This window comes from Syzygium oleosum, unplaced genomic scaffold (assembly GCF_021117445.2).
Source record: "Syzygium oleosum isolate NSW1041296 unplaced genomic scaffold, Sole_v2.1 Sole_v2.03, whole genome shotgun sequence".
In the NCBI taxonomy this organism is placed as follows: Eukaryota; Viridiplantae; Streptophyta; class Magnoliopsida; order Myrtales; family Myrtaceae; genus Syzygium; species Syzygium oleosum.
Window position 1 is genome coordinate 15,640,626 of NW_026607487.1, and position 23,856 is coordinate 15,664,481.

At 40.8% G+C, this 23,856-nt stretch overlaps 2 protein-coding genes across 3 annotated transcripts; both read right to left on the reverse strand.

Annotated features, from left to right (window-relative positions):
* Window positions 1-1,687: 1,687 nt before the first annotated feature.
* On the reverse strand, window positions 1,688-11,626 carry LOC115672008 (uncharacterized). The gene is made up of 13 exons (XM_056309394.1): window positions 10,823-11,626; window positions 10,012-10,172; window positions 8,510-8,732; window positions 8,290-8,435; window positions 7,966-8,171; window positions 7,685-7,819; window positions 5,618-5,746; window positions 4,231-4,646; window positions 3,516-3,732; window positions 2,863-3,056; window positions 2,430-2,774; window positions 2,284-2,331; window positions 1,688-2,105 (listed from the first exon to the last, which is right to left on the reverse strand). The coding sequence occupies exons 1-11, from the start codon at window positions 11,188-11,190 to the stop codon at window positions 2,579-2,581; spliced, it is 2,391 nt and encodes a 796-aa protein (XP_056165369.1). The 5' UTR covers window positions 11,191-11,626; the 3' UTR covers window positions 1,688-2,105; window positions 2,284-2,331; window positions 2,430-2,578.
* Window positions 11,627-11,763: 137 nt separating this feature from the next.
* On the reverse strand, window positions 11,764-17,230 carry LOC115672009 (uncharacterized). Of its 2 annotated transcripts, XM_030593740.2 has the most exons (8): window positions 17,098-17,230; window positions 16,368-16,515; window positions 14,766-15,569; window positions 14,478-14,621; window positions 12,975-13,078; window positions 12,797-12,865; window positions 12,300-12,664; window positions 11,764-12,216 (listed from the first exon to the last, which is right to left on the reverse strand). In XM_030593740.2, exons 2-8 carry the CDS (start codon window positions 16,498-16,500, stop codon window positions 12,165-12,167), a joined length of 1,671 nt encoding a protein of 556 aa, XP_030449600.2. In that variant the 5' UTR covers window positions 16,501-16,515; window positions 17,098-17,230; the 3' UTR covers window positions 11,764-12,164. The 2 variants fall into 2 exon arrangements, with proteins under 2 accessions (XP_030449600.2, XP_030449601.1); XM_030593741.2 differs by lacking the exon at window positions 11,764-12,216 and having other exon boundaries at window positions 12,304-12,627.
* Between the last annotated feature and the right edge of the window lie 6,626 nt (window positions 17,231-23,856).

Below are 23,856 nucleotides of genomic sequence, written 5' to 3' on the forward strand. Positions count from 1 at the left end.
ATTGTCCCTCGACCTAAAGTTGGTGCTTTTTTATGGGACAAAAAAAAGTTCGGGCCAGAATTGTCCCTCGACCTAAAGTTGGTGCTTTTTTATGGGACAAAAAAAAGTTCGGGTCAGAATTGTCTCTCGACCTAAAGTTGGTGCTTTTTTTTGGAATTAACCCCAAAAAAAAAGAAAAGAAATTGCAGGAAGGTTAATACATATTCATTCTCGAGCACGTGCATTTCTCGTCGCTGTGAGCATTAACACGTGATAAACGTAAGGTTCTCATAGATTCTGCTGGATTGTTGTGATTGCGCTTGGCGATCGCTTACGAGATCGAAGTCATGCCGACCTCGAAGACTGAACTCGAACACTCTAGCTCTGAGCTCGAGCACTTTGAGCTTTGAGAGAAGAGGATGATCATCACCCATTACAAGTTTACATAAAAATAAATTTAATATGATCGCTAAAAATTATATTAAAATTATAAATTAATATGAAAAAGACCCACCCATAAAAATTGACACCGCACTCAACCTCAACCGGAAGACCCGAAAAGGAGTGGCCCATTTTGGCGTCGCTTTTCCACTGTTGTTCCCTCTCTTGGCCCTTCACGCCCGATGCGGAGACGATGGGACAAAAAGAAAGACCAGTCTCGAGATACTTCGTAGCGCCGAAGATGAAGTACTCGCATTTTGACCCTTTTTTCTTCTTAAAAGGGCACGCATGATTTCGAACCTTGTCTGTGCTGATGATATTTTGTTGTTGAGACTAATCACTAGTGGATAGAAAGACATTTGTACAAAGGGACTCGCTTTTAATAACAAATAAACATATTAGCAAGTGATTGCCCGATGCGGCTACGGGAGTTTTGGGGACTAGCAAAATTGTTGAAATCAATCCAATCAACTCCCAACATGAATGTAGCCTTGCCGGTCAAGGGATTGGTTTGGAGTGGGAGGGGGCGATGGGGTTGGAAAGTACTAGGTCCAAGGTTCGATCCCGTGAGTACCGCGCGCGCGCGCATGCACACATATATATACAAAGAAAAGATGAGTGAGACCAAAAAAAAATAAAAATCCAATCAACTCTGTTAGTATAAAGAGTAACTAAAATTTGCACTAAACACCGTCTGATATCCACCTGGTGGCAAAGGGTAGGTCCCGGGTTCGTGAAAAAGAATATAACATTTGCGAACTCAGATGTGCGATCTTGCTTAATAACCCAGATTGGCATTTATAATAACTGAAACACGGCTTAAGTCGATTAGCGATGAGTTCCTTAGCTGGGGTGCCATGTACTTACCCATAATGATTCGCTACTGAAGACGAACAAAAAAGAGTGATGGGTTAATAGATGGTGGAATTTGATGATATCAGATGACTGCTGATTTCACTTTCGTTAACGCGGATAAATACAGGCCACAGGAACACAATCTAGCAAGAAATGTTTGAGCATACACGAATAAGCAGATGCAGAAGGCACATCCAGCTTCTTGGGGCCTTTTTTCTTTGACCATCTGCAAAAGAACAAGCTCCGGCGATGGGTGGCGGTATGAGTATGCCAAATGCAGCTCTCATTTGAGGGGACGAACAAGAAAACAGAATAGCCACCACCAGTCCAGCAAGGAGTGGGGAAACGGAATCACAAATAGGGAGAACATTTGAGTGTTTAACTGACCCGTGTTACTAATAATTGCTCGCTGCAAAAACGATACCCCATCGATTTACTTGATTGAGCAATTGCAAATCAACCCTCCCTGTAATTGCAGCCATAGCTTGGATAACAATGGATTGCAAATGTTCCCCGGGCCAAAAGTTGATGGATGCCAATGACATGTACGATTAGCATGTAACTGTGTAATTTATGCAACAGACTCGGAACATTAGTTCGGATCAAGAATGGTCCGAGATTTGAGGCCCGTTATCTCGCATAGAAATTAAAGCTTAAAGACAACAGGCTTTGAAACTTCGATAAGCGTTCGTAGATGGCAATCCTACTCCCAGCACACGAAGGGCAGTTAACTGCTCATAAGTTCCAGGTGACTGCATATCAAGCAGCCCTACATACTGAAGCTCGAGAAAGGGACAGGAATTCCCGGGTGTCTTCACATATAGAACCATCTGCATAGTAACAATCAACTAATCGAATGAATAGACTTCATTAACAAGGAATTTAGGGCTTCCTATTCTGCGCTAAAGTAACTGCAGGAAAATATATGAACAAGTGAAAAGTTTCCCAGGTCAACCAAAGATACATATTTAAATCTCGAAAATGAACACGTCATTTTCACAAACTCACTTCCCTTGGAGTGCCTACCACTGTCCCATAGTTTCCAGTAAGAATATACTCAGGTGAAAATTTTTCCTAAAAGAAAATAATTCACATGAATGAAAAAATCGAATACAAATAACAAAATAAGAACCGACTAGGAGAGGATAGCTTACACATGTGCCAAATTCCCGTAACAGCATGCAGCAGTCCCTTGACGCCAGTGATAAACGTAGAGCGTGTAGCAGGAACTTGTTAGTTGAGTGCAAACCTTAATACATTCTTTTTTCTCACCAATAGGATTCACTTTTCAAGCCTTACAAAATCACTTGTTGAAAGCCCCAGTAACTTTCATCAGAAATGCGTAGTCAAAAGCTGTTTCCTCAAGATGCCTATAGTGTCCACCTTCACCAAAATGTCCTGCACTCATATTTGTTCTCAAAATTACCGAATGTGAACAGCGGGAACACCCAACTTCTCTCACTTTAGCCACCCACTTTGCAGCTTCCCACACTCCAACCCTGGATCAACAAAATCAGAGAAAGCCGCATCAAGCCTATGAGTTGAATTGCGAACAAATGCATGTCTACAATAATGAAGACATGCTACCTTGAGTCGAGAAATGATGCTGAAACAAGGGTTGACGGATGACATCCCCCTTCGCGAATGTTATCATAAGGCGCATAACTCATGATGGACTCAAATTGCGGCAAGATACGAGGATCTCCAAACTCTTCATGGTCCAATATGGAAAGCGGCATATTAGGATCCAACAATGTATTGCATATATCAAGAAAAGGTACCTGGGGCACATTATCTTGGTGTCATTGCTTCGAAATAATCAGAAGCAAAGGATCAGCATGATCTGATTACTCAAAGTGGCAATAATGAGCAGCGTTCAGAATTTGATTACACTCTGGTCTTTCCAGTTTGAAGCAGATCAATAGACAATTACTCCAAAAGAAGTTTTAAAATCGTGAAGCTGCTGCAGCAGGTGACAGGATTACGAATCACACATAATGATGTTAAACCTTTGCTGCCATTGTTTGAAGTAACTATGTCTATCAGGGGAAACTGACGCTCCATGAGCAACGAAAAGATAAATATTGGTAGAGTCTTCTTAAGTCTATAACTCACATAGAATACACTAATTTTTCTTCAGGAATTCTAAACAACTTTAAAACCATCAATGGGCATAAACCTCTGTAGACAACATAAAAGACTAGATGTGTGATTCGTGAACCACACTGGAAAGTGCATACCTTCATAATGGCAGCATGAAAGAGACCTGGATACATATTTATAGCAGCCCCCACAAGAAGACAGCCTGCACTATGTCCTATAGAACAAAGCTGATCATCACGAACATAACCCTCATGAACAAGGTACTTAGCACATGATGCAAAGTCATGAATAGAGTTCTGCTTGTATGCCCCACGGCCAGAAGTATGCCACAAGGAATTAACACCACCCCCGCCTCTGCTACATAAAAAATGGTATTCAAAATATATGTTAAACTACAATATTCAACAAAACGCAATTGATTAAGTAGATCATTCAGATGCCAGCTAAATTACTGAAAATCAGAGCCTGGACTACAACAGATTATAAACAGAATGTGTAGACAACAGTTTTTATCCCAAATCCAAAATATAGTTTCGGCAGATAACAAATGCGGTAATTAACCTTGAAAGAGTTCTTATTCCTTAAATTTTTCCTTTTCCCCCTAAGTATCTATTATAGCAAACAAATATCCTCTTTCATATTTTTCTAGGACGGCTGTCTAGTACTCCGATTGGGATAAATCATCACATCTGATCTAATCAACAGACCAGCCATAATTTTTATGCCATGGTAAAAATGTAAAACTTCAAAATCAATTAGATTAGCCATGTTGACAATCCTGAAAAGAGCTGTTGCTCCTAATGGATATGTATCAAAACAGACAATCGATGAACAAAATCTGGTTGAACCAACCTGACATCAGCAAAAGCAACAACCCAACCACGGTTGAGTAGACTTAGACGATCTGGACACCAGCTTATGTCTAGAACTTCACCATATGCTCCATATCCATGCAAAAGGCCTGGACACTTTCCCTTCTGGCACAATGTTTTAGAGTAAAGAATTGTCAGAGGTATCCTGACACCATCATGGGAAATAACATCCTTCCTTTCACAGCAGTACACATCCGAAAAGTCCTTCCAACCCTGCATTGTACTGTTCTCGTTGGGTTCCTCCTTTATGTTCTCTACATTTATAGGGCTGACAAAGTTTTTGACATAGTCTGTGGTGGACGATCCAATTTCAGCTGAAACACGCCTCACATCCTCCTGTTGGATGGTGGAGAGAGCACGTCTTGACATATCATACTCGACAACTACATCAGGCATCTGCACTTCAAACAAAACAAGTATCATATTCAAGGTAGCCAACATACCTTTGAAAACTTAAAGCCTTTGTTTTCACACTACAATTGCAAGTTTAAGGCACTTCGTGATACCGAAAGATTGACAAAAATATAATTTTGAGTGGGAAAGAATTAAAAGCTCTTTGTTAGACAAGAAATGTCATCCTTGCTTTTGCTCTCACATTATGTCAAAAGATTAACGAATGCTTATTTTCTGTAGGAAAATACAGCCACTTGGAAATTCTTTTCAATTCACTTTTTAGGGGAATAAAGGATTTTCAGATGTGCACACATTACAATGATAAAGTGTATATTGAATTATTGACTTTTTTGAGTTTAGAAATTAGGTAGGGTCCGTCCCAGCTTTCACATCCACCACCACGAGTGATTTTAAGGGTGCACCCCCCACATTGGCCTGGTGCATTAAGAATTTGACTTCTGGAGTGCTCTCAACAAGACTTGAACCCAAGATCATAAGGAGAGGAACAAACTCCCCCTGCCAACTAAGCCAACACCTTGATGGTAATTATTAACTATTATTGCTCAACAAGTTGAGAATCCACACTTGCAACTAGATCTATTTCAGCCAATCGTTGCAGCGAACAGTTAATGATTTTAACATTTTTAGTTCGCAATTACATTCCAGGAAAGGTTTGAGTACAGGCTGAAAATCTCGCTGTGATTCAAGTTCAACTAACAAGGCATGATATAACGAGAATGTGCTCAAATCAAAAGACACCTAGCTACTTAAGAAGTTGAATCATACAAGAGTGAAATATCCGACTACATCGCAGCATCTAGAGGACAGCAGAGGCGAAGCAGTTTAAGAGTAGCTAGCATGGATAAGAACACATAAACTGACTAGCATAAAAGAGGTCGATACAAAACAAACATTCCTCGAGTTAAGAATCCATAATGAATATCCAAGTTTCCTCTCGAGATAAGACAGCATACCACAGGAGAAGATAGCACAACACGGTATGCTTGACTCGTAAAGTCATGGTTGGAACCAGGAAGAATGCTGCAGAAATTTGAAGGGACAGGAAAAAACCATGGGTTTAGATGCTCCAGGATCATTGTATGCTGCAAAACAACAGGGAATGATTTGAATATTAGTACAAGTGTTACAATTGGGACAAATAAGAAGCTAACAATAGAAGTCAATATATCTATCCATGTTTCTCATGACAAGCGCCTTCCATCTCAACGATGGACACTGAGCTAGTTATCTAATGGCTATGTAGATATTAAAAAAAAAAAATTATTTTTAGTATACCAACATAATTGTTGTTGTTGATGTTGTTATGGTCGTCGCCGTTGTTATTATTATATGCCATACCCCACAATAGCTAATGCTGGACATGTATAAAAAACCCTAGTTTTCCGATAATTAAATTGCATGTAAGCTGTACAATATTAAAGAAATGCAGTCATAGTACTTATTCTTCCACTCTTGTTTGACCATCATGCAACTGCATACAAAAAGTGCTCACATGCACTAACGACTCAAAGTCAACGAACTTGCTAAACGAGACCCAGATAACTAAATCAACTAATTGCAGGAGTGCTTTAACTAGAAATAGATTCATCATTTTTTCTTGTTGCTAATGCACTATAGATCCTGACAACAAGAATCCACCTGAAGATCAGACAAAGGTTCTGCAGATTCCTAGGCATTAGTTACATGATCATTAAATGAGCTCGTATTGACAAAATGCCGATACTTACCTTCACAAGAAAGCGAGATATAGTCCTAGTTCTGCTAACAATTCACCAGTAAGTCTAAAAGATGTTATCTCAAATCAATAGAATTCCCACTTTTACGGTACTTTGACACTATATTTTTTTATGAGAGAACTTTATAGAAGCTACGAAGCTTTTTGGCACAGAGGAAAATCTAAACCAAGTAAAAAGTAAGCACACTTTGCAAGTCAAGAAAGAAGTTGAAAAAAAAAAAATTCAAGAGGCAGCACAAAGGCATCAATCAAATCAAAAGATGCAACTCTGAAGTAAAAGCCAGCTCGTAAAAACGAAGAAAGACAAACAATTGCCAAAAGAATTCGATCAAGCCTAAAGGCCACAAAAAGAAAAGACGCACCAAACAAGCTCTAATGATTATATTAGAATAAACCAGTTCTATATTCCTATCCAAGGTAATTTTTGCAGATTAAGGTGAACGTAAGAGAAAAGCCTACACAAGATCATGGATACACTAGTGATAAACTTGTACCACATGCAATTATTTCAGCCATATTTTTACTAAGATTAAAAGTTGTACTACAAACAATATTTTAATAAACATTTGAAAGGAGAAGATAAATATGTAATATATTCATATTTCTATTGTTTGTCCGAAAATGTTTGATATTTTGCAACAATCTTTAATAAAAACATATTCCGTGTATGTATTAGCGACATGAGCGAATATACATTGAGCACAATCATTTTCTTTAATTTTTGAACAAAAGTATCTAATAATTGAGACATCGTAAAAAAGCTTGAGATATTACTGCTTTGAGTTGATAATTTTAGGGATAAGTGCACTGGAAATTCTAAAACTTGTCACGAAAGTGCAATTAAGTCCTAAAACTTTCAAAAAGTGCAATCAAATCCTAAAACTTATCACAAAAGTGCAATTGAGTCCTAAAACTTAGAAAAAAAGCAATTTAAGTCATAAAACTTGTCAAGTTGGTGCAATCAAGTACTAAAACTTGTCAAGTTGGTGCAATCAAGTCATAAAACTTTTTAGCATTTTCTGTTTGTCAAGTTAGACAGAGTTAATGGAAGGACTTGTTTGCACAAACTTGACAAGTTTTAGGACTTAATTACATTTTTTGAAAGTTTTAGGATTCAATTGTACTTTTGTGACAAGTTTTAGGACTTGATTGCACTTTTTGAAAGTTTGAGAACTCAAGTGCACTTTCATGACAAGTTTTCCAGTATACTTATCCGATAAATTTAATATATAGAGATGTTTTCTATTAGGAAAGAGTTTAAATGCAGCAAAAAGATGTGACGGACCTCAGGATTAACATTGATGGGCAAATTGATGGAGCATAACATAGGTACACCTTGCTTATCAATGGAAAGCACCAGATGTCCATTGAAAACATCCATGTCTTCTATAGTGATACTTTCGCCAGGAAGGATGACATTCTGCCAGGAACCAAAAGCAAAAGATAAAAAATTTGCAGACAACCGAAAGGAGAAAAGAAATAATGTAATCTGATACTCAATTTAGAAAAGAAAATTAAACTTATAACATCCAAAATCTAACTTGTAGCACATCACAAAATAGTCACCTGAAACTTGCCCAACTCTGGATCCTCAACCATGGATCTGGTCAAGTAATAACCATGACCATTCCAGTCCACACTTTCACAGAGAGGGGCATTTGTGAGAATATAGAAATAACCATAGTGATGCTCCACGAAGAACCTTACATTAGATACACGCTTACATATTCTTCTCAAGCCACCAAGAGGGTTGTCAGCATCTATAACATAAACCTGTAGAAAAGTGACGGGCTATATTGACAACCACCGTTGACGACAAAAGACATATTAACATCTCTATAAATTCATAGAAATTGCATATTAAATGAAAATGGAATAGATAAGGTCCTTCCTCAGACGAATTCCTTGAGCTTGAATTAAGAGTTATAAACTTGCCATCTTTCGTTCCTGTGATGTCCACACAGTATTTAGAATCTCTTTCTGTGAAAACCACTGCATTCTCCAAATTACTTGATCTTAAATTTGTGCAGAGGACCCTGCAGGCAAAAACTGATAATAAAATTTTAGGAAACCACGGAATTTGATCAACTTCAGCAATCAATATAACTACCTGTAAGGTCGTTGATGCTCGTCGGATAGAGTATAGAAGAGAGTGGAGCCATCCTTAGCCCACGCCACGCTAACAACCCTTTCAACTTGGATATTTGGAAGTATACATCCCTTATTTATGTCCTTGACTTGAAGCTTAAACGACTCACTTGCATTAACGTCAACGGTATAAGCGAGAAAGCTATGGTCTGGGGAAACTCGACACATACCCACATGGACATAACCTAAAGATGAATAGAAAGTCATTTCAATTTTAAAAGAGATGCTTACTGCGAGAAAAGAACATACTCTTTCAGTAAGAAAAACATGGTGAATTCCAACTTAAGTTATATCTAAGACTATGTTTCATTTACTCCAGAAGTTGGTCTCTGACATTTACCGACTGAAACTTAGAACTCGTAAGAATCGAATTATCTAATGCATCAATGGGAAGATATCACCCAACACCAAGTCAAAGTAAAAAGACACAAAGGGGATCTTGCAAGATTCACTACATTTGTAAAGATATACCTTGTCTGTCCTCTTTTCCATCCATATATACTCTGGGTAGCCTTTATTTCATGGACCAACGGGAGAAAAAAAAAAAGTAAAATTTTGGCCCTATGCTATAGAGCTGCTTTGGAGGGGCGTTTGCCCCAGCCATTTGGCATCAAAATCAATTTAACAAGCCAGCTTGTAAAGACAAGCAACAACTGCTCCCCCATCTTTTGGCTAATGCTTTTTTGGTTTTCAGTGAACTTTAAAGAACTGCCAAAACTACCACCGCCCGCAGCGGCTCCGTTGGCTTGCGCTCTCATCCCCCCACGAAGGGATCAGAGTTCGAACCCCAGCGTAGTCGTTAGGGATTCTTAAGTGTGGCGCCGTGGTGGTGGGTCCTGCGCTAGCGTCATCCCAGGTTTACCCCTCCGGCTGTTGGCCGTGCGAGGGTTCCTGGGTCATCAAAAAAAAAAAAAAAAACAAAAAGAACTGCCAAAACTGACTTTTATGCTATGTTTGGGAGCTCCTAGGTGAAGAAATTGGGAGGAAAATACTCATAATTTTAAATTTTCCTTTTTTTTCATCTCACAATAAATTTAAATTTTCCACTCAATTTTTGTAACCCCCATTTTCACCAATCTCCCAAAAAATAGCATTAGAGTGCGATATCTGATGTAACAACATATTCTGATCTACAATATCATTATCTTTCGAACAAGTCAAAAGAGATTAACTTCCAATGCTACACCTTCAAAACACTACCACTACTAAAAGTCACCCAGAGTTAAAAACCAAATTCAGAAAGCCATAAGTCAAAAAACTACAGCCAATAGCCTACACCCCCTCAACAGGAGTTAATCATTGCAAAAAGAAAAGAAGCAGGCTCTAAACAAGTTGATAACCAAAAGGAGATATCCCAAAAAACTGACATTTGATTAATTAAAATTTGTATCAAGCAAAAGTACGACAGACTAAGTCACCGCTCTTTTCCTATATAAGTTATCAATGAGCATACAGAGAACTTGCCATGTTGCTCTGCTATTTCATTCCAGTCAAGTAGGACCTGCTCTCTTCCTTGTTGTCCTCTCACATAGCTAAGAATTGCTTCTGCCCAACCTTTGTCAGCTTGCAACCTCCTACATAACACTGGAAACTCCTTCCCTTCGGGTATGTATTGGTAATATAGCCTGTTTGACCATAATAATGATGTAAGTAGAGTTCACTTATTCAGCTTTGTAGCTTCCAATTTCAACAACACCAGGAACCACCCAAATGGTCAAAATAATACTGTCAAAAGGCATGTTCAGAAAGGTCCAGGTTGAGGTGGAGAATGTCAATCAACCCATAAAAATATGTAGTAAAACAGGCAATTGTGAAGCTTGCGGGAGATAGGGCAGTGAAATCTGGAAAAGCATGCACCTTGTACCTCGGGCATTCAAAATACTACAAAGTACACCGATGAATTTGAATCATCGCCTAGAAAGCTGATTTTTTTCACTAAACCATAGAGGTGGGACTTGGGAACACACACAAACAGATTTATTAAAGCAAGCTTCCCAATTCGCAGTTATGCCCTGGGAAACAAGAAGCAACATTTATCCATGAGCTAGCGCAGCATCAAGCAACTAACCAGCCAGAACACCCAAACGAAGCAGACAAAAGTACGAGCCCATGATAAAGAACAACACTTCTTGGTCGCCCAAAGGCCTAAATTCCCGCTTTAAAACATCAACAGAAGCTCCGAATGGAAAAACGAACAACTGGTCTGGAATCATGACCGAGCAATCAATATCTAAACAAAAAAAAAAAAAAACAGAGTAAAAGACAGAGAACGGACCAGGGACCCCATCGCTCCGGCGGAGTACGAACCTCGGCCGGGACTCGACTCTTCATTTCAGAAACCAGCTGGGTCTGAAGCTCCCTCGTGTCGGCCATGAAAGCTTGAGCGTAGGAGTTCTCCCGGCGGAGGTGCTCCACGAACTCGGGGTCGTCGACGTCGGACATCCAGTGAAAGGGGTCTTGCCACGTCCGACCGTGGGCCGAGACGGCGAAAGGGATCCGCTTCGGGTCGGGAGGGGATGGCTCTCGAGGGAGAGCGGAAGGCGTTCCTCCTTTGCAAACGGCGGACGTGAAGCGGCGACGGCATGAGCGGGTGACGGCGAGGACGAGGGAGGCCCTCGTCCGTTGGAGGAAGGGGAACGCCATGAGAGCGTCGAGCGAAGAAGGCGCGCGGAGGAGGAGGAGGAGGAGGAGGAGTCCTCTTCAAGAATGGCACTGCGAGTGGCTCTGAGGACTGAAGTGGCGTGCGTCCCCGACCTTGACCTCTGTCAAGTTCGACTAATGTTTGATGCAGCTCGATGTTGCTACTGTTAAATTCAACGTTCCTGTCGCCGGACTTCGCCAGGGATCTACGACGCAACGTCCCCCTCCGATACGGCCACGACTATTCAAAAGGGGCGATAGTGTTTGAAATCCCACCGCGCCGGTTCTACACAAGAGCGCGAGTTCAAATCTCGAGAGCGAGTTCATCGCGCGTAGAGAGTTGCGACTTAGCCAAACCCGAGCTGGTGCGTCACTGATAGCGTTAACAAGCTATTTCTTAAAGAAATTGTCATTAAATCTTTATTGAAACTTTGAAATTGAGAAAAGGGATGAGACAAGATCCCTCGAAAGCAGAAACATCAGACTCGGTCAGACAAATTGAGCCATGAAAGAAAGTTTGCAATTGAATTGTTATTGTTGTTTTGCGAAGGGAAATATTCGCGATGGCTTATCCGATCCAGCAGGCATTCCTAACATTTCTTCTTAACCAGGAGTTGAGCAATACAATCATGCATCTAATAGCTAGAACAATGACTTCAGCTATTAACCACAACTAATTTTTCTAAGCGATATAAATGAAGCCTGCCTCGTTCTTATACGCGTGGATAATGATCACCCTACGAAGAAAGAAAAGGTGAGCACAGAGACCTTGTATCACTAAGCATCTCTCTCCTCCGGAAGAAAATACTACACCCCATAAGGAAATATTAAAAACCTTCGAATAAGGCATTTCATTAGCCTTGAGATTTGTCGCCTATTTGCGTCACCCCCTCTTTTAACATGGACACCCGCCAATGCTCAGATCATTGGTACAACCGATCACGACAAGATTTCCATATAGCTGAAGAAATCTTGAATCAATCCGTTGGATAAGCCTGCTTTCTGGTTAGCAGAGTCATTGTACTGTTACTGTGAGCCAAGCAAAAGATTAGTTGGCCGAGGATCGTAGATGCTCGATGCGCTAAAGTGCTAAGAAAGTGTGCAAGGCATACCAAGTTATCGCAGCAAAGCTGCGCTTAATATCTTCCCAGCGAAATACTGAAATTCCGGGATGCAAGTCGGCATCTTTCTTAGTCATACCAAAAGCTAAAGGTACTAGAAGCATAACTTTTACAAAATATCGCAGCAAGAAGTCGTACACAGTAAATCTGAAAGTCTTTAGAGTCCCAGACCAACTGTTCGGCCATCCCTCCTTCGAAGCCCGGCAGTGTATTGTTTCTCCAAATCCAATTGCAGCTCCTTCTGTTTTTCGGCTCGCAGAAGGCTGTCCCCATCTTGGCTGTCTGCTATTGGCTCCGCCTTGAGCTCGCCCTTCACACCCTACAATTGGCCATAGGTACCAAGGTAACCTCAGACTCTAAAAAAGTGTTAGTAAGTGAACTCTATGAAAGAGGATTTACTTACTAAGGCTAAGCAACAAAGGATTCTTAACAGTCCTTATTGAAAATTTATGAAACAATGTACATTGAGAAAGGGAAATGGGGTTTACCATGAGCTTGCTAAATTTTTCTTGCCGTTCACGATCAGCAATCATTGACACATCCCAATGGTGACCAGACTGCAAAGATTGAGAGGCATGACTATTAGATTCGAAGAAAGCAGCAAAAGCGGGTGTGGAAAGTTTCATCTAATGGGCAAGATCTAAGCATATGAAAATATCGCAATACCTCTTCAGTAACTGTATTTTTCTTGTTCCCCCAAAGCAGCTTCTTCTTTTGTTCAGTAGATAAGTAGCCCGTTGGTCCAAACCCACCAGCAAGATTCTTATTTACTGAATTCAAAGAGACAATATGATCACCGCAGAAGCAATTATAGTTACAGAGATCAAAACATCACAATAACACATCAACTTTGAAAGGAGCACTGCATATGTTATCCCAATTCCACCTCAAGATGCATTGATCCCCAAGTACAGAAAATTCAATTAATGTGATGGAGGATAGCAAATGAGAACTTCTCATTAGGTAACATCCTTAATATCAATTAACAGAAGAAATCAACCCGTGCATATTCTTTGTATAAAAAGCAGGGATGGAAATGTGCTGCTACAAGAGCGGGCTGGATGATCACTTTCCCATGCTTCTGACAATTCTACTATTTTATTTGACTGATAAACCACTCCTGCTTCCAGGAGGGTAAGACAAATGAATCAGGTTTCACAAGTTTTGTATGAGGTTTCATGTTTCACTAAACCAGTTCAAGGAAACTGTGCAGGAAAAGATATTACTGTATCATGAAAAGGCAACTTAAATTATAAAGCCCCAGAATAACCTTGCCTTCGGAAGAAACCTGAAAAGGCTCATAGACACGTAGAGTTCTATATTATTGACAGGATGAGAAAAATACAGTACAATAACAAGCATCAAGAGAAAGCTCTGATGAGGGAACGATAGAATTAAGAGACAAGACAGTTTAGGCAAAGGTCAAAGACCAAGCAATCATGCTTCAAAATCATCTCCCAAAAAAATCTCAAAACAAATTAATGCAATTTTCCACAAACTGGAGTCATCAATGTTTCTAAAATGAAAGATAAAGGGGAAAGATAAATTTTACTAGACAAACAGCGGAACAAATAACAGAACTTATATCCTTGAACTCATAATCACATATATAATATTCCTTATTGAAGCATATGCCAGGCATCGCAAACCTGATTTGACAAAGAATCAATCAGTTTATTGATGACAACCAAAAGCCATCCAAAGCCATCCCCCAGAGAGAAAAGAGGAGAAAAATTCTATTTTAACTAGCAGAGAAAATTAACTGAAGCATTTTTTGCCTAAAAAACGTATCAATATCAACAAGATCCAAGTCAAACCAACAACCATCCCCCTTGTGAACATAGAGACAGAAAAATTATCATATGAATTATAAGAGAGGAATAACTGAAGCTTGCCTCAAGGATCTATAATTGTTACCAAGAGGATATTCCAGCAGGAAGTTAATGTTGTTTATAAGAAGCCAACATACGCGTAATAAATCACCACCACCGTTTGATAGCATAGTCCAGCAAGATAAGTCACAACCAGAAAAAGTTAGAAATGCAACATGTAGAACACAGGAGCATCCTAGCTAACCAAAGTGGGATGTATCAGATCATAACAAGTTAAGGCAAAGAGATCCGCACATAATGAAGTTAAATGTTAAACAAAAACAGTGACTGAACATACCCATTTCAGCAGCCCTCATAGCAGCAGATTTTGCAGCACTCAGATCATTAGCAGCCTCAGTTCCACTGGCATGGGGCTGTGCTTCATTTGATTTGACACTGGTCTCCTGAGATTCTTTCAGGCCTAATGAGTGCTTCGCATCATCTACCATGACAAATAATAAATTCAGCAAGGCAATATAAGGAAAGGAAAATAGGAAAAACGCGCATTTACCAAACCTACTGATATCAGACCATCTTGAGGGAAGAGAGTGGTGAATGATTTAAATTAACAACAGACAAAAATTACCATCCTTGGTGAAGATAGAATCCCTTTCGGAGCTGAAAAGCTTTGGTCTTTTGGTTGGGGAACTCTTGTCACTCTTAAAGACAGTTGCATCATCTAAATGCTTCTCTGCTCCTCTTTTCTGCTGATCCTTGTCCTTCATAATGTCGCGATCATCAGTACTCTTCTTTTCTTTGGCAAGCTTTTCCCTCAGATCATTTCGATAACCTTCTTTAGATTGATGTCCATCAGTATCCCTTCTAGCAGTAGAATAACTATGGTACCCCTTGGATTCTTCTCTAGAAAGAGTCCTATCAATTCGGCGATCTCCTGAACTCCTGTGATAATCCCTTCTCTCACTTCGATCATCTGCATCCCGCTTACGTCGATCCCTCTCTGACTCTTCAAAATTATCGTTTCTCCTCCCAGATTCTTTCTCCCTATCTTTACTTCTGTGACCTAAGTCATCATACTTATCTCGAGAATATCTGTCTTCATCTTGCGTGAAGTCCTTCGATCTGCTATAGTCATTTTCTCGCCTTGTACGATCAGAATGAGAACCCCTTCTTGAGTCTCGACCCCCACGAGTGGACTTGTGATGATCCCTCTCTTCTTCATCCATGCGATGTCTGGTCTGCTCATCAATTCTAGAGTAACCACGAGAACCCCTGGAGGCATGACGATCAGCATACTTATATGAATCACCACCCCTGCTGTAATGGCTCCGGCCAGAATCTTTGTATAAATCCTTCTCACCAGCCTTCCTTCTTTCTCGATATTCAGGGGGCCTAGAAGCATCATCCCTTGCCCGGTCATGCTCCGGACTTCCTGAAGAACATGAAGAGACACGTATCTAACAGCAATTACTGACAAAATATTCTAAAACACATATTCTTATTAGGCAGAATTGCTTTGTAACAAACTGTTTTCAGCAAGAGAAGCACTTTTTCAGTATGATACTTCACTTAGGTAATGTTGATGCAGAATAATTAGCCAAAGAAACAATTCAGTTCCGACATATCTAGTGAACGCCATGCACGAATGATTCAGAAAGCAGATTTTTCTTTTGAATGTAGAAGTAACTATTCAAATTTTAAAACGCATACATCCACCAATTTTTAAACCAATAATTCTTCTCATAAGCTTTCCTCTATATTGCCAAATGTAGACAGTGTCCTTGTCATTTTGTTTTTTTATGCAAACCTCTCAATTTTTTTTTTCTACTTATGGCTCTTGGAGCAACATATTAGATGATATCATTATATTGCTGAATAATAATTGCATGCATTACCCATGAAAAATCAAATGCCAAGCAGCCATAGTTGGGCCGATGTATTTCAAACATTATGTAAGCAACAATACAGCTCAAGCAATACGACCTAATCAGTTAGAGACATCTGAGACCTATACTCTTCGGAAAGTGCCACACTGAACTAAAAAACTGATATTGAGCAGTGAAGATCCAATCAAACTAAAAATTTCATCGTAACCACCGCACAGACCACTGTCCACAAATGTCAACATAGTCAACAACGAGCAGTTCAAGAATTTACATATATAACAGACATCTATCGAGACCTCACAACACCATAAGCCACCCATAGAAAGATGGGAAAAGGAACGGACCGTCGGATGAAGATGAGTTGCTTGCCGGAGAATGACGTCGATAGTTCCTATTAGACGCATCGTTCGACGGCTTGTGGAATGCAGCCTTCACGTCGGCATTATTTGGAGGCGAAGACTGAGCTTTGGCGTCCATGATCGACAGCAGCACCTGCTAAAACGGCCATCGTTCTCAACATAATAAGCACATGGAAAGGAGGAAACAAAACATGCCGCGTACAATGCAATCGAACACGAACCGATGCACAACACTTTCAGTCCTATCAGGACTCCAAGCTCTCATAACCTATCCAATGTAAATAACTCGAATTTCGCCTCCCGGCATTTTCAACGGCCAACCAAACACCAACCAACTAAGACAACGTCGCTCGCGCACTTCAGAAAGCACGAAACGCAGCTCGATTGTCCGACATAAGCAATCAAACAAGAAAAGAAAGAACAAAATAAACGAACCATTTCGAATTCAGGGGACCAAACGACGTTAACCTAGCTCGAGCTTCGCTGATTACATTGAAAAGCAAACTAATTCTTCGACGACGACATCAATAGAACAGGGCGACACGGACGTCCCCGAGGAATCTCTCCCCCCCGGAACAAGTGGCTCGTGCATCCGACAAACCGATCGAAACCTTCGAAAACCGACAAACCGCGGCGCCATTCGATCACGCGAAATCGCGACGAATCGATGCGAGCAAGACAACGGGGGAGAGGGAGGAGCTGAAGATTCTCAAACCTGACGCTCGACGCGATCGGCTGCGGGAATCGCTCGGAGAAGAACGCGAATCGGTTCGCCTCGCTTTCGGTCAGCTCGCAGAGATTTTTGCCCGAGGGGCAGGTGTGTGCGTGTCGAGTGAGAAATATCTTATGTCCTTAGTTTAGTTGGTAGGCTTTGTTTGGATAGGATCATAGGAAGCAAGCATTTGGGCCGTTTTGATGGGCCTCGTTACATGCTTGTCTAGACGATAGTGGAAAACGCAATTGTGAATTCTTTTCCCACTTTGCCAAAGTTTTTTTTTTTTTTTTTGGTCTGATCCACTTTCCGACCTTCGCCGGGGTCGCGCGACCACAGGGCTGTGGTTGCGTGACCCTCATTCGACCTCTGGTCAACTTTTGCCGGGATCGAGACCATAACCACCCCCGGTGCTCCCGATTGTCCGTATGTTTCGTCCCTTACACTTTCTGCCTTTGGAGAAACTTGGAAACTCAATGGCTATAAGCCTACGAGTGAATCGTAGCAGTGTCTCACCTCTTCCTTGTTGTCTTTTCTTTTAATTTCCTTTTCTGCCAAAATTTTAATAATAATTTTTCGTTACTCTTTATGTCTGATTTATTTTTTATCTGTTAAACGCCACGTCAGTATTTAGCGGTGACTTAGCGGTCATGTCAGCATTTTTGTCCGTAACTTTTCCGGAAGGACCAACCAAAACAGAAAAAAAAATGTATAGTTGAAGGATCCAATTATACAAAAAAAAAAATAATGTTCAGTGACCTCATTTAACATTTTAGAAAAATTCAAGGACTTCTGGTGCCTTTGTTCCTTAATAACAAAAGTATAAGAACTTATTGGAAAACTTGTTTTTCTTTTTTTGGTCAGATATTGCAAAACTTGTTAAGTGATGATTAGTTTTTCATTTTGATGATATACTTAACTTGAATAATTTTAACCCCTTAACTCTAGGAAGACTAAATATTCATAAAGTTTGTAAGTCAACATTCAAATAAGAAAACCTAAAAGCAAAATATAAGATGCCGTGCTCAAGTTTCACGTACATTTTGCGTACTATATACTTCGAATGCTTACACTTTGCACCTTGAGTTTTGTTACTCAATTTTAACTTAACTATGAATATAGCTAATATAAAGAAATTAACTACCCACTATCCTCCCGAAAAAGCTTGTTTGAAAATGTTTTTGGCGCACAAAAATTATATATGTGCGGTGAGAATTTCTTCATAGACCATGACTCAAAGTGCATAAATACATATGCGAAGAAACGCATGGAAAAAGTACAAAAAAAAGTCTTAAACCTATTACACGGGTACTAATTCTTTCTTAAATTTTCTATATTGATACCAATTCAGTTCATCCGGCTAATTTATGCCAAAAATCACTGACGTAGATGGCAAGTGTCCTATGTGGCATGACCGGCGCTGACATAAATATTTTTTAATGATTTTTTTAAAAATTTTTGGAAATTTTTCTTTTTTTTAATTTCCCTTTTCTTTTTGCTGGTGGCCAGTCGCTGACCACCAGCCAAAGGCCATGGCCGGCGACAGCTGGCCTCGCTTGGGCGAGAGTCACCCTCGTTGGGCCTCACCTGGGCAAGGGTAAGTGCTGGCGAGGCCCCTCTCACCAAATCTAGCGAAGCCGACCCTCACCCAGGTTGGGACGACCTCGCCGCGCCTCTCCTGGGTAAGGTTGACACCCGGCAAGTCCCGTCATCCGATTTTCCTGCCTCTCTATCTCTCTTTGTGCTTGTGTGCGTTGTTTTCCATGTAGAGAAACCAGCAACTCGAAGACGGTGATGAAGTTCAAGGCGTTTCTTACGGACAACGGTGTGGATCTCCTTGAGAAGCGGTTCTTACCCAGGCTAGGGGGAGGGTCAACCTTCCCAAATCTAGCAAGAGGGGACTCGCCAGCGCTTGCCCTCGCCCAAGCGAGGCTAGCTCTCGCCAGCCATCGGCAAAAAGAAAAGAAAAGGGTAAGAAAATGGAAAGGAAAAAAAAGAAAAAAATTCAATAAAAATAAATAGAAAATTCAAAAAAATATTTAAAATATCAACATCGATATTGGTTGTGCCACGTAAGATACCCGGCGTCCATGTCAGTTATTTCCGACCTCAATTGGTTGGATAGACTGAATTTGTACAAATGCGAAAAGATTTATGACTAAATTGGTTCAATTGAAAAGTTTAGGACTGAATTGGTACCAATGCAATAAGTTTAGAACTTTTTTAATACTTTTCCCTGAAATGCATTACTCGTAGGTCTATCGCTGAGGTGAAATTATTCTTCTGCATTTTTCGTTGGATGAGTGGCGTGCGTGTTGAATATCGATCGTGTAATCTGATTTTTTCACATGTCAATCATTCGACGAGGAATGCGCAAACAGTCTCTCACGCCGACAGTGCATGCAATAAAGATCCCTCAATTGACGCTGGGCATGTGATTTGCGACGATCGCGTCGCCCTTACCTCTCTCAAAAGGCAGAGAGGAGACACTGAAGTGGAGTGACTGTGACCGGACAAACTCAGGAACCCCACATCGCTAGCAAATTGAGCTCACGTTTTTGTGGTCTAATTGAGAGTCTTGGGTCAGCAGTAGGACCCGGATGGTCCACTCAATTCATCACCAGTCCCCTTCAATCTGCATCGCAGGTACATGTGGTATTTATATCTGTTGTATTTGTATGTTTAGCAAAAGATGTTAATCCCCTGAAACTTTAGTTCCTCTTTTTCCCATAAGAATGATCTTTTTTTCCATTATACATCTTTTTCTCGCCACGAATCTGCTGCCTTTGCAACGTTCGTACCTTCTCGCCCCCTAGATCCCTTCTGATCGGCCCGTGCCACAAGATCGAATGTATCGGACATGCTTATCAAATGGAAAATTGCACGCTGAAGCTCCACACGAGCGATCATGAAGCGTTTGTTGTGGTCACCACAATCATAATTTCAACTGGTTTTTATCAAAAAACAAAATTGGCCACAGAATCAGAGTTCACTTATTGTTACCTTAAATTTTGTATATGGTAGGGTAGAATATGGAATAGTTTTATAAATGCCTTTCCAAATGAAAGTTATTGAAAAAGCTTATTAGAAATTAAAAAATGTGATATCGGTTGTTTTTCTTCGCTTGATGCTCAGTAAATGTGCCGGCAATTGGTGACGGCTGTTGCCCCCAAATTTTGCTTTCTGTCTTATCCATGCATTTAAGACTACGTACCAACTTAGGTTGTGCAACATTAATGCTCCTCTCTGGTCTCAGTTTGATCATGAGACATTAAAAGAAAAAAAGGCACGAGCAAGAGGAAAAATAAAGATGACCTTTTATTACTATACTTTTTCTTAAAAGCAGTTTCTCATGTCAAATTTAAGTAATCGTGTTCTTATCACTTAAAAGCTTCGTAGGGAGAAAAAGAGAGTCTTTCTTTCTTCTTCAAAAACTCAGTGGTGCAAAGTAAGAATGTGCAAAAGAATCGAAAATTGTTCGAACCGCTCGGAATCACACCGGACTAACGATTTCGGGCTTCAATTTACTAGAACCGGAAAGTACGGGTTCGGTTTCCAGTTTCAAGTGTGGAATCACTCACCTAAACCAGACCGGTACAATCATATATATTTTTAATTTTTATGTTTTCAAATGAAAACCCTAGTTTCCTCTTCGTCTCTCGCCTCACTCATCTCACGTCCTCGCCTCCGTCTCTCACTCTCGCTCTCAATGGCCTCCAGCTTCGTTGATCACTCTTTCACTTTCGATCGCCTCCACACTTGTCGGTCCCTTTGTCACTCTCGTTCACTAGAGAAAACAGGGCAGCAACTCTGGACCCACAACAACACGAGGTCAACCTGGCAACAAGAGGGACGACACCTAGATAGTGAAGACCACTGCATTTGACCAAGAAATAGATAGCAAAGATCATGGGCAACGAGCAACGATAATGGTGCGTTTGGCAACCATTCTATGCCCGGGAACTAATTCTGCTTAGAAATGATTCTTTTTTATTTCATGCCCGGAAATAATTTCTAAGCATTTGAAGGCGTTTGGTAACTGCCCAAAATTTCTATTCTTGGAATAGAAAAAGAACAGAAATGGATTTGGTAACTGCACAAAATTTCTTTTTATTAATAATTTTTTAATAATTTTTTAAATTTTTTAATATTTCTTTCTTTTTTTTCTTTCCCTCCCCCTTCCTTGGCCATGGCCGGTTGCCGGCGCCAGCGACCGGCTATAGGCGAGGGCCACCCTCGCCAGCTCTGGCGAGGGCTGGACCTCGTTCAGGCCGCGAGCCGCCCTCGCCGACCCTGGCTTATGGTCGGTCAGCCGGCGATCGACCACAGGCCAGGAAGAAGAAGAAAAAGAAGAAGAAATTTTTTTTTTCTTTTCCATTTTTGATTCTTGTTTCCAGAATAAAGAAGTTACTTTTTTTTTGCTTCTTGATTCTGTTTCAAAACTGATTCTGAGAACAAATTTTTGCAAATTTGCGCCTGGGAATAAAAAACTTACCAAATGGATTTCTGTTCCAAAACTGATTCTGAGAACAAAAGAATAGAAATAGTTACTATTTGGCAACTTGCCAAACGCACCCTAAGTAAACTCTGAGAATTGCGAAGGATTAACCGGCAGCGAACAAGACCAACATGAGCATCTAGCAGCTGATCATAGATTCGCGGCTGAATCGACGTCATACGGAGGCAATGTTGCGGGCGACGAGAGACAGCAAGTGCAGTGAAGAACCAGCAGCTTTGTCTATGGAGATCTCAACAAAGTTTGATACGGGGCTACTGCTTCGTAGCTTGGCAAAGCTCACGGCTGGCTTGAAGTCATCATGACAAAAGGCCGGTGTCATCAATGAGGTGACGACGGTGTGGTGCTCGGCTGCGTGAGGTCTCGGCTGTCACGACCCGAACCAAGACTATGGCACTAGGTCGCGTCCCGGTCTGAAGTCATGAGCATCCTCGCTTCGGGATTATAGTTATGACAGTCCGTTCTTTTTATCTTTTGTTATGTACAAGCGGAAGCATATTACATATAACAACAATTAGCAACATGAACGACAACATGAGCTAGGAAAACAAATTTCACAAGCACACTTCTAATTTACATGATACGTGCTTATTTTACAAGCCCTTCCACTACGGGCCTTTTGTTCATTCACATCCGGATTGCATCCGGTTTCCTACAAACTATCCAGGCGGCTAGGGTAGTCCTAGCTCCACTACCACGGTTCCTTCCACAAAAAGCAAACATTAGTCTTTCTCCAGTCCGGATGGCTCACTACGCTCTGCTTGCGGCCTCCTTGGGTGTGGCATCATCGGCGGCCCCAGGTAGCTTGCCAAATCTCTAAATGGGTTCGAGCAAATCTCCATCAAACCAAATATACCAAGCAATAAAGCGGTGGGGGACTCAGTCGTTGGCATTTTTTTACACCCAAACGGTGGTGGTAAATTTACGATACATGACTTCCCACTCTACATCGACTATGTCAACTACGGAAACATGCATTTCTATTGGAAGCCCATGGCGAACCGGGGGTGGTGTAGCCATACCTGCAAAGCTGAAAATAATAAAAAGTGAGTCACAACTCAGTAAGTAAATTCACTAAACTTCGGCTAAGAGGTAGCCTCGCCATTGAACAAGAGATTAACCATTACCGTTTTGCTCGTCGATGGCAGATCAATAGCAAAATGCTTCTTACCTTACCTATGTGTTAAACATGTCATGCACACCAAGCAAGAGAATATCAAGTATGGTATTTAAACGTTGCATACAAGATCAACACACGAAATTCATTATTTCTTAATCGAAACCCATCGGTTCTTCCGGTATTTCACCAAGCATCCGAAATCCATCGGGTATCGCCATCATCTCAAAATCCATCGATGACGGCATCGCCCCGAATTCCATCGGTAGCGGCATCATCTCAAAATCCATTGATGACGGCATCGCCCCGAATTCCATCGGTAGCGGCAATGTCCCAAAATCCATCGATGACGGCTTTAGTCCTTCGTGTGATCATGCAACAAGCATCAAACAATCTAATTTCTTATCTTGTTAATGATATTCCATGCATTCAAGCCTGAAAGCGTGTCGTGCTCGTGTATTTCAGGATCTATAGGACAAAATGCCTATTATGCTGGGTGCAGTATAGGGCTCGTGGTTCGATCCGCTATGCCAAAACGGGGTGGTCCTAGAAAGGGGGTGTTCAAGATTTTGGTGAAGGGCGAGTGAGAGAATGACCGAGAGGGAGACCAAGGGAGTGACGGAGAGAGAGAGAGAGAGAGACCGAAGGAGTGGAGAGTGTGTGCTGATTGAAGGAAAAAAAAAGAATGGGATGGTGACTCTCTTATTTATAGCCTAAGTTCTAATGATGATCTTGTCAAATGGATCAATCTTGTATCAAGTTGGCGCCTAATAATAGAGGGGAAATCTTGCCAAATCTTAGACCCAATTATTGTTGATTTAATTGGCTAACAAGTGTCTTACTTGTTCTACAAGTCACAAGTCTCTTATTAAGGTCATTATGCTCTAAGTTTAGGGTATATGAATCATCATATTCGTTAACAACTAAGAGGACACCTAAGCCTCTAATGATGACTCTCCAATAATGTTTCATTGACTTGGTCTCCTATTCTTCTTGTTCTCCAAGCTTCTTGGGCGTGTGGCTTCTCTAGAGCTCTCAAGAACACTCAATTATTAGGTATCTTAGAAGATAAGATCTTCTCTAATGATTAGCCCTCAATTATTGACCTAAGTTTGACTTGGTCTTCTTG